Source organism: Convolutriloba macropyga, unplaced genomic scaffold (assembly GCF_964194025.1).
Source record: "Convolutriloba macropyga unplaced genomic scaffold, txConMacr16.3 SCAFFOLD_2707, whole genome shotgun sequence".
Lineage (NCBI taxonomy): Eukaryota > Metazoa > Xenacoelomorpha > Acoela > Convolutidae > Convolutriloba > Convolutriloba macropyga.
Genome location: NW_027449977.1, coordinates 5,922 through 17,889, shown reverse-complemented (window position 1 = coordinate 17,889; position 11,968 = coordinate 5,922). Strand labels below are relative to the sequence as shown.

The window sequence follows — 11,968 nt, the reverse complement described above, 5'->3', positions numbered from 1 at the left end:
TCAATAAAACTACACGAATAGGAACATCAAAAACGATCCAACCACAAAAAATTGGACTTTACAAAACAATTGACACCCCCCTTTTGGTTACTTTTAAACTAGAAGTTTTCTCTGATGAACAAATCAACCGTCACAGAAGTAACATTGTACCATATTACCCGAAAGAACCTTTCGTTCAAGAACAAATAGAGAAATATTTCTCAAATAATTCACTATTAAGAGTTCATCCTAAAAAATCAACTATCATTATGCCAAAGTCTGACTCGATCAGTCTAGACAACCCAGACATACCATCTAAAACCGACCCTTCTCCCCCATCACATTGTAGTTCGTCTGATATATCCGAGAGCCCCTCGGAAAACTACACTAAAAATACCCCACCTATACAGTGCCACTATGCTGTGTCAAAAGAATATTCATATACACAGTCTCTACAGACACTACTAAAGAATCACCACATTTTCCCATTTACTTACAGATTAAAGACAACTATTTCAAAATACAACTAGAAAAGGACATGTATCTTCCTGTTTCGTTGAATGAATTTCAAGCTAAAGGCCAACCTTTAGATCAAATACAACAAAACAAATTACAACAATTTAAACACAATCACTCACTAGTGGAAACCTACCCCATTATACAACATACGGATGTCACACTAAATACAAATGCAACACAACCCTTTACTCAATCTAACCAAGATACAAATTTTGCTGTGTTAATGAATATCAAAAAATTCTTACTTCCAGCAATGAACGATTTTTAACTCCTTCTCTGGAAAAGTTACAAAAATCAACACTCCATCCCTTCACTAACTATTCGCGTAAACAAAGGGTTATTACACTAATACAGACATTTCCAAGATTTAAGTATCAATAGACGAACCATCTATTGTATTACATACAAGAAACAACCTCACCAAAAATTTGCCTAGCATTTCATCTTCTTTTAGTAATATTTCATGTTGCTCGTTCTCATGATCTTTCAGGTCATCCTGGTTGTGAAAAAACACACGCTACAATCACAGATAACTACTATTTCCCCAATATTCAAACATGGTTTGCAATACTTACACAAGATTGCCTGAATTGCCAAACGAACAAATCCATGCCAAACCTCATGGCTCAGCATTAGCCATTTTTAGAGGTTTCACCATACTTCAACCATCGTATTTCAATGGAAACAAAAAACCCAATTTCCCCGTCTTCGTATTGGAATTCTATGTTACATCTATGTACATCTATGTTATTGTAGAGGCATTCAAAAATTAATTTGTACTTCACCCTTCGCCCAAAAACGATGCCACAAATGCACTCCCTGTGTTGTTTGACCTTTGGGTTGTCACATTTGGAATAGCAGACATTTAAGTAACAGACAACGGAACTGAATATATTAACGGAGAATTCGCACACTTCTGCCGCAAATATAATGTAGAATTTAAACCACGAACGCTATATGCATCATGGTCAAATGGACTCGCCAATTAAACACATTTCTTCGCACAATTTTAGACACACAATAAGACACATGGTCACAGAAATTAAAATTATTTTCTAATGCATTCAATTCACAAGTCAGAACTAATATGAAAATATCACCATATGAATTTGTATTTGGACAAAAACCAAAACGACTCATAATGTTTAACCTATCTTGCACTACGGATAGTTTCAGATATTGTAAACCTTCACTAAATTCACCTTGTAATACCTTACCCAAACATACACATACTGATCATCTCGGTCATCGCCCCCAAATTAAAAAATTACAGAAAGGAATATTCGCACATTGACTTCTCATTCGTGAGAAGAAATACTCAAAAATTTATTACAAAGTTAACAACTATATAAACCAAGATAAATATTTACGCACAATTATAGCTAGCCGTTTCGGAACGGCGCAACCACTTAAAATTAATACTTATGTTTTAGTTGTCAATAAAACTACACGAATAGGAACATCAAAAACGATCCAACCACAAAAAATTGGACTTTACAAAACAATTGACACCCCCCTTTTGGTTACTTTTAAACTAGAAGTTTTCTCTGATGAACAAATCAACCGTCACAGAAGTAACATTGTACCATATTACCCGAAAGAACCTTTCGTTCAAGAATAAATAGAGAAATATTTCTCAAATAATTCACTATTAAGAGTTCATCCTAAAAAATCAACTATCAATATGCCAAAGTCTGACTCGATCAGTCTAGACAACCCAGACATATCATCTAAAACCGACCCTTCTCCCCCATCACATTGTAGTTCGTCTGATATATCCGAGAGCCCCTCGGAAAACTACACTAAAAATACCCCACCTATACAGTGCCACTATGCTGTGTCAAAAGAATATTCATATACACAGTCTCTACAGACACTACTAAAGAATCACCACATTTTCCCATTTACTTACAGATTAAAGACAACTATTTCAAAATACAACTAGAAAAGGACATGTATCTTCCTGTTTCGTTGAATGAATTTCAAGCTAAAGGCCAACCTTTAGATCAAATACAACAAAACAAATTACAACAATTTAAACACAATCACTCACTAGTGGACACCTACCCCATTATACAACATACGGATGTCACACTAAATACAAATGCAACACAACCCTTTACTCAATCTAACCAAGATACAAATTTTGCTGAGTTAATGAATATCAAAAAATTCTCACTTCCAGCAATGAACGATTTTTAACTCCTTCTCTGGAAAAGTTACAAAAATCAACACTCCATCCCTTCACTAACTATTCGCGTAAACAAAGGGTTATTACACTAATACAGACATTTCCAAGATTTAAGTATCAATAGACGAACCATCTATTGTATTACATACAAGAAACAACCTCACCAAAAATTTGCCTAACATTTCATCTTCTTTTAGTAATATTTCATGTTGCTCGTTCTCATGATCTTTCAGGTCATCCTGGTTGTGAAAAAACACACGCTACAATCACAGATAACTACTATTTCCCCAATATTCAAACATGGTTTGCAATACTTACACAAGATTGCCTGAATTGCCAAACGAACAAATCCATGCCAAACCTCATGGCTCAGCATTAGCCATTTTTAGAGGTTTCACCATACTTCAACCATCGTATTTCAATGGAAACAAAAAGCCCAATTTCCCCGTCTTCGTATTGGAATTCTATGTTACATCTATGTACATCTATGTTATTGTAGAGGCATTCAAAAATTAATTTGTACTTCACCCTTCGCCCAAAAACGATGCCACAAATGCACTCCCTGTGTTGTTTGACCTTTGGGTTGTCACATTTGGAATAGCAGACATTTAAGTAACAGACAACGGAACTGAATATATTAACGGAGAATTCGCACACTTCTGCCGCAAATATAATGTAGAATTTAAACCACGAACGCTATATGCATCATGGTCAAATGGACTCGTCAATTAAACACATTTCTTCGCACAATTTTAGACACACAATAAGACACATGGTCACAGAAAGTAAAATTATTTTCTAATGCATTCAATTCACAAGTCAGAACTAATATGAAAATATCACCATATGAATTTGTATTTGGACAAAAACCAAAACGACTCATAATGTTTAACCTATCTTGCACTACGGATAGTTTCAGATATTGTAAACCTTCACTAAATTCACCTTGTAATACCTTACCCAAACATACACATACTGATCATCTCGGTCATCGCCCCCAAATTAAAAAATTACAGAAAGGAATATTCGCACATTGACTTCTCATTCGTGAGAAGAAATACTCAAAAATTTATTACAAAGTTAACAACTATATAAACCAAGATAAATATTTACGCACAATTATAGCTAGCCGTTTCGGAACGGCGCAACCACTTAAAATTAATACTTATGTTTTAGTTGTCAATAAAACTACACGAATAGGAACATCAAAAACGATCCAACCACAAAAAATTGGACTTTACAAAACAATTGACACCCCCCTTTTGGTTACTTTTAAACTAGAAGTTTTCTCTGATGAACAAATCAACCGTCACAGAAGTAACATTGTACCATATTACCCGAAAGAACCTTTCGTTCAAGAACAAATAGAGAAATATTTCTCAAATAATTCACTATTAAGAGTTCATCCTAAAAAATCAACTATCAATATGCCAAAGTCTGACTCGATCAGTCTAGACAACCCAGACATACCATCTAAAACCGACCCTTCTCCCCCATCACATTGTAGTTCGTCTGATATATCCGAGAGCCCCTCGGAAAACTACACTACAAGAGATACACGTCTTCGACGCCAACCGATGAAGGACGATAGAGTCCTTATACCGTACTCAAAAATGGTGGCATCAAGAACAACGAACGTATAAGCATATATAAATGCCTCTCTTAAAACACACAAAATCACTCTTCTCGCTTTGGTTAGCCGAATGCAATTACGCATAACACACAAAATACCTAATAAATATAAGTCCAATAAAAACTACTTCCCTCGTTCTCCTGTACAAGAGGGTTAACTTGGATAGTTCCTTCTCCCCTCTCACCCACAATTACTTTCGCTGGGAAAAATATTCAAGCTCTTTAGTATAGTGAACAAAGCACATGGACTATCTCTTCACCTGCTACCCTAGCAGAACCATAAAAACCCCTCCATTAGGAAATGAATGGAATGGGATTACAAGCTATTCCCCACGAAACTAATAAAAAGCAAATTAACTAAAAGTTAAGTTAACACGCCTCGGTCCGGGAAGAATTCCCGAATCTCATTTATTTTCCAAGATATGATTCGGTAAATTTTTTCCTCGAAAAAAAATTGTGATCATGCTATATCATATCGTCTAAAATCACTTCTCAGTCTTCCACTCTCTCAATATAGTTGCTTCTCTCTCTCTCTTCTTTCTCTTTGCTTTTATAGCAAAGACATAGAAAATTTTCAACACATTGAAAGTTTTCTCTCTAAATTTTCTCTCAAGTTTGAACTTTTGAAACATTTCCTTTCTAAGCCTCTCTCTCAACTCAAATTTTTACTTCTTCTCTGATCTAAAGAGCTGTCACACATTACATTACTAAGTACTTTCTAAAACTTTCGCTCCAAGCAGCATCCCAAATCACGGCTAGCCGAAACACAACTCTGCTCTACACTTTTAGTATCACAGTACTGAAGGAAAACTCCATCTACTATAATAACCAGGTATGCAAATTACGAAGACTGGAAGTATTATTTAAGAGAAAGCCATACGCAGACATTTTTCGTTCTGTTCAGATCTTTAAACCTAAACAAATTGGCTTTCAAGATATTTTTACAACTTAGATCATATTTCATTTTCACACATTTGTTTTGAATGTGTTTTCTATTTTAGGGAAATTAACAACGAACATAGCGCTCTTTTCTATCTTCAAATATTTCAGCCACAGTCGACATCCACATTATCAGACCTTTTCTACACAGAAATTGTATACACAATTAACCTCGACGCTATCCCAGCCTCGTATGATTTAAAATATATTAATGAACTTCTTTGGTTGGATGAACAATACCAACAAATTGCAAAACAACAGCTCACAAAGTGAAACTATATAGCCACATACTATATACACATTATCTATAACGAAAAGACTATACAATTGCTGAATTGCTAACCGTTTTCTCTGTTGATTTTTTAGATCTCATCTATCTCCATTATTTCATCCCACCAGGGTCACCCTTCACAGCAATCCGTGTTGGTGAGGTTGAGGTAGGTAAAGTTGAGATTGGTAAGTTTAAGGTAGGTAAGGTTGGTCAAGGTGAGGTAAGAAAGAATGGTAAGGTTGAGGTAGGTAAGGTTGGTAAGGTTGAGGTAGGCAAGATTGGTAAGGTTTAGGTAGGTAAGCTTGGTACAGCTCAATTAGGTAATTTAGATAAACCAACAAGTTTCAACGAATTGGAACAACATGTAGGTACAAGGGAAGAAGAATTGATCAACAGTACCATAAAACAAAAAATAAAGCATTTAAGTCTTTAAAGCGTTTAAAGCAAGTCTAATTTAAAAAAATAGGTGTTGCGACGCAACATTTAATGGTCTGCCGAAAAATAGGTTAAGGATAAAATAGTCAAAGCATTAAGCACCCAAAGCATTCACTCTCTCAAAAATTTGTTGATAACCTAAAAAGGGGAAACTTAAAGGGAAATTGAAAATCAGACCCCCACTAGATACCATCATCCCCCCACATGTTATTCAAGTTGATTAACTTGTATAACTAGGTTGATTAACCCAACCAACGGACCCGGTAGAGGATACCTGGTGGGGTAACTGTATACTCAAGATTCTGCTGTTTTTTTTTTGAAAAATTCAGGGGAATTCAATCTCTCGCTCTAGTTCTCATCGAGAACTCGGTTTTTGTTAGCTTACCTTGACCCCTGAAGTACTAAGACTAAGTTTGCGCGTTAAAATTGGCCGCACTTTTGCTGTGGGGATAGATACAACCCTATATTTACCACTTTCACGTTGTTTTAATTTGTTTTCTGAGTTTTTAGCCAAAAAGAATACAGCCAAAAAATACGACTAAAAACAGCATCAAAAGCAAAGCAAAGAACAGTGAGACAACAGCACATCAGAAACATGCCAGAAAATCTAGATCTTCTTCGTGTGGAGCTCATAGAGGATTTGCAACAAAACTCTACAATGAAGCAGACGGCATAATGAACAAACCGTTCACACTTCTCAATGAAGTCGACCTCATCCGACTGCAGCAGATAGTTGAATTATTGAAGAAGAGGCAAGCCTTCCTATATCAGCAGAACCAAAAGATTCAGTCTCTTTTTGATGATCCCAACAACTTGGACGATGAAATTGTTGAGAAAGAGGAGTATGATGACAAGATATGCCAAAAGATCGACTATGCTCATCGGTTTGTTCAGCGAAAGATTAGACACTCGTCACAAGAGTGCTCATTTGCAGCCGGAAGCCCCACGATTTCGAAAAATATGCAGAACATTAATCTGCCGAAGCTCGACTTGCCCAGTTTTTCCGGAAACTACTTGGACTGGATATCGTTTTTCGATCGCTTCAAGGGAGCAGTAATAGATAACGTTCAGTTGACAAACAGTTTGAGATTACAGTACCTGACGTCAGTAATGAAAGGAGAAGCTTCGAAGATGTTAACTTCAATCACAGTCACCGACGACAATTTCAATGTTGCAATGGAATTTTTGCCGAACCGATACGACAACAAAAGATTGATACTGCGAGCCCACGTCCATGGAATTGTTTCCTATCGACCAGTTTCAAATGAAAACACGCGGGAATTACGAAAACTTGTCGACACAATGAAAGAGAACAGAGTTTCTCATCGGAACAAGGGACAACCAGTTGAGCATCAGCACCCCTTCTTTGTCTACTTGATTGCAGAAAAACTGCCCTCCGAAACACAAAAGTTCTGGGAGCTTCCTTCAAAGGGATAGAACTACAGAGCTATCAGGAACTAAGGACTTTCCTGGAGGAAAGTGTTCAAGCCTTGGAGTCAGCCGCATCAAGCAACAGTTCATGAAATGTCAAAAAATGATCTTATTCGCTATAAAATCAAGGACAAAGACACCTTCACACACAGATCACGACAACGAATCAGCGATGCGAATGTTGTGAAGAGGAACACCGGATTTTCAAATGTGGGAAGTTCAAAGTTTTAGGTGTCAAGGAGCGAGCCCAGCTGATCAAAATCAAAAGACTTTGTTTCAATTGTCTACGACCAGGACACCGAGCAGAGAACTGCGAAGGTTCATCATGCCGCCAATGTGGACGAAAGCATCACACCTTGTTGCATCGAGAAGATGCCCATCAAGTCAACAATCAAGTGAAAAAATTGTTTGGAAACAGCCCTAAACCCAACGCAAGGGAACAGGGAAAGGTTACATCTGGAGCTTCAAGCAGTAATGCAGAACAAACAACTATCGATCAAAAGATAACAAAAGCCCTCACGCATGAAAACAAGACACAGGAAATTTTTCTCCAGACAGCAATTGTTCCGGTTAATGTCCAAGGAGAAATCGTAAGGAGAAAACTCTGCATCTCAGAATAATCTTGTAACTGGAGCTGCAGTACAAATACTTCAGCTAAAAAGAAAGAGGAACAATATTCGTGTTTTTGGACTCGGAGGAAATGAAGTCTCAGCTAATCGCGGATTTGTTGACCTTTGCCTTCAACCGAAAAATAAAGCACCAATTATCATTGACGCGTCAGTTTTCACAAAAATGACAAACGATTTGCCCTCTCGGTACATCAACACAGACAATTGGGAGACAGTAAAGGAACTAAAGTTGGCTGATCCCTACTTTAAGAAACCCGCCCAAGTTGATCTCATCATTGGAGCTGGATACTACGAAGACTTGATGGTTCGAAACAACCGACTGAAAGAACCAAACATCCCCGTTACTTATCGACTCTCAGTATTCGGTTGGTTAGCAATCGGACGCGAAAACGTGCAAACTTCCAATTCTTCCAGTTTGCAAACCTGCTTTGTATCATCATTTGAGGACAGTTGACAGCGTTTTTGAGAAAATGAGGAAGTGCCTGCAACTAAACATCTGACCGAAGAAGAAACAAGATGTGAAGAAAAGAACACTTCAATTCAACCACACAAAGAAGCCCTGACGAAAGGTTCATCGTAGAAACTGCCCTTTAAGAAAGAAATTGGGGAACTGGGGGATTCTCAGCAGCAACCACGACGAAGACTTAGAAGTCTCCTTTATAGACTTCAAAATTAGCCTGATCTGTACAGACGATATAACCAGTTCATCCAGGAGTTCATTAAACCAGGATACATGGAAGAAATACCCGCAAATGAGATGCTACTGCCAAAGGAGAAAAGCTATTATCTCAGCCATCACTGTGTGTCCAGAGACTCAATTACAACAACGAAGCTGCGTGTAGTCTTTGATAGTTCAGCAAAGACTACCAATGGCATTTTTTTGAACGATAGACTGATGGTGGGACCCAAGATCCAGAAAGATCTATTCAGCATACTGATCCGTTTCCGTATGTATACTGTTGCCCTTTCAGTAGACATTGAAAAAATGTACAGACAAGTGCAACTGGACGCCAAAGAAAAAGACTATCATCGACTACTTTGGAAGGAAACTCAACAGATAAAAAGACATTAAGAATGACACGTGTCACGTACGGAATAGCATCATCAGCGTTTCATTATGTTCGTCCATTACAGGTTTAGCAGAAGATATTACGGACAGAAATGTACAGCTAGGAATCATGACAGACATGTACGTCGACGACTTGTTGACAGGAGCACCCGATCAAGAAAGTGCAATGAAACTGCAGGACTCAATCATAGCAGTTCTTTCAGAAGCAGGGTTTGAGATTCGCAAATGGACTTCAAGTAACCCGGAACTTGTTGAAAGATTACCTGCAAACTTTCAAGAAACTACCGACGAGAAAACAATTGAAAACGGCGACTACAGTGTAAACACTTTAGGCGTCAAGTGGAACCCAAATACACACCACTTCAGTTTCATAGCAAAACTGGACAAAAAGACACCATCTACAAAACTTGAAATACTGTCGGAAGTCACCCAGCTCTTTAATCCTTTGGGATGGCTTTCACTTACAACAACAAAGTTCAAGTTTTTTGTACAACTGCTTTGGATGGACCGACTTGGATTGGACGAAGCTTTGTCGAAATGCCTTCAGCAACAGTACAGCCGACTCAGAATTCAACTGAGGGAATTGGAAAATATTACACTGCCCAGAAAGGTAGTTTCAGTCTCATCAGCATCATCGGATATTGAACTTCACGTCTTCTGTGATGCATCAACTACAGCCTACGCAGCAGTTGTGTATATACGACAATCTTTCGACGGATCGTTTCACACAAGAATGTTGACAGCAAAGAGCAGAGTTGCACCAATAAGGAGCTTGTGCGTTCCCCGGCTGGAGCTTTGTGCAGCACTTCTTGGAGCAAAATTGGTGGAAGTGGTATTATAATCTTTGAGCGATCAACGTTTCCCAACACCAAAGGTGTAAGCTTGGACAGATTCATCGTTAACACTTTCTTGGCTGCAAGAATTTCCAAGAAAGTGGAAGACATTCGTTGCCAACCGTGTTGCAAAAATCGAAAACATTATTCCATCCAGCACTTGGAATTTCGTGCCGACGGAGGAGAATCCTGCTGATTGCGCATCAGGAGGCATCTCAGTCGCAAAGCTAGCCAAACACAGCCTTTGGGGGAATGGACCCCACTGGCTAGAAAAAAGCGAATCAACAGAGGAACATCAGCCCGCAGTAAGCAATGAAGTGCAAAGAGAAACACCGAAGCAAACGACAATGGTTGTTACTCAGGAGAACAACTCAATAGTTCAGCTAATTCATCGAATATACTCGTTTGGGAAACTGTTTCGAATTTTTTGTTATATCAAGAAAATCATTCAGAAGGCTAAACAACAAAGCCAGAAGATCCGATATAAAATGCTACTAACAGAAGAAAAACCTATCATCAAAACGATGTCAACTGAAAATGTCGGAAGCTGCAACAGCATCTGAATTTCAATCACTTTGTCAACTCAGCTCTTCAGCTTTTTTATTATGGACGGATTTCCAGATATAGTCTGATTCAAAAACTTTATTTGCAAGAGTTTGATGCCATTGTTAGTCAATCATCTTCATCAATGACAGAAGGGGGAGATAACAATTCAGATGATGCGTATTGTCATAAACCCGTGGTAATGTTGAGTTAGGTAATGTTGGTGGGGTTGAGGTAGTTATGGTTGAGGTTGGTAAGGTCAAGGTAGGTAAGGTTGGTCAATCTGAGGTAAGTAAGGTTGGTAAGGTTGAGGAAGGTTAGGTTGGTAAGGTCGAAGTAGGCAAGATTAGTAAGGTTCAAGTAGGTGAGCTTGGTACAGCTCAATTAGGTAATTTAAATAAACCAACAAGTTTCAACGAATTGGAGCAACATGTAGGTACAAGTGAAGAGGAATTGATCAACAGTACCACAAAACGAAAAATAAAGCATTTAAGTCTTTAAAGCGTTTAAAGCAAGTCCAATTTACAAAAATAAGTGTTGCAACGCAACAATCCGCGTTAGGGTACCTACTTTAAATCTTTCAATTATTGTTATTCCAAGTTTCACTGACTATAAAATCTATTCTTCTGTTATTTGCCCCACTCTGGACCAAAGATTATTGTCACAATTGCGTTCTCTAATTTCATTGACTATAACATCTATTTTTCTGATAGTTGCCCCACTCTGGGCCAAAGATTATCGTCACAATTGCGTCCTCTAATCAACAACCCAACACTAACCCAAGTGCTCCCGCCCACCTCAGAATCACCTAGGTGCTCATACAGCGAAGTGACTAAACAATCCACCCCCAAAAAATCATCATTTAAACTCTTTAATAAAAAAATCGCAAGCACAAGAAACCGAGGAACACCCATACTCAGTCATTACTTTTGCCATATCTGCAGATAGTCTTCGTCCTACTGGACACTCTTCCCCACTTTACCCCACAATAAGTAATCACGTATCCCCCCATCAAAGTCAAGCTCAAATACACCAAACGCAAACACAACAACAATTCCACAAAATAATCACACAAACCTTACTACCCTATTCAGGTTTTCTATCAAGCAAAACACTCCAATCGCCAACTATTATAACCGCTCCACCAAGAGCACCACAACCCGAAGGAATTAATTTTTCAAGCACTCCACAATTCTCCACTCAAACTTTAAATTTTGCAATCACAGATAAAACTCATAGTTCTGAATTGCCACAGCCAATTCGCACTGTCTCAAATAGTGATACACAAAGAGTGATAGTGATACAAAAATACACAAATAGTGAGTGTTTAGTGATACGCCACCAGAAATCAGCTTTTTTCCGACACTTCTAGATCGACCCACTTAGCTCTCAATTCTCTTCGCCAACTCCGTCACAACTCGCGAGCAACCCCTTCAATCCACCACAAGGACTAATATCTGATATTGAACGTTTACTCTCACAAGCACAATAGAACCA

General features: G+C 38.1%; 1 protein-coding gene across 1 annotated transcript; it reads left to right on the top strand.

The window, feature by feature from the left end:
- The first annotated feature begins 6,641 nt into the window (after nucleotides 1-6,641).
- On the top strand, nucleotides 6,642-7,403 carry LOC142355522 (uncharacterized). The gene has a single exon (XM_075407653.1). It carries the CDS (start codon nucleotides 6,642-6,644, stop codon nucleotides 7,401-7,403), a length of 762 nt encoding a protein of 253 aa, XP_075263768.1.
- Nucleotides 7,404-11,968: the final 4,565 nt, after the last annotated feature.

What these genes read in the sequence shown, in the direction of transcription:
- LOC142355522 (XM_075407653.1), top strand. Translation starts at nt 6,642, where the DNA reads ATGAACAAACCGTTCACACTTCTCAATGAAGTCGACCTCATCCGACTG.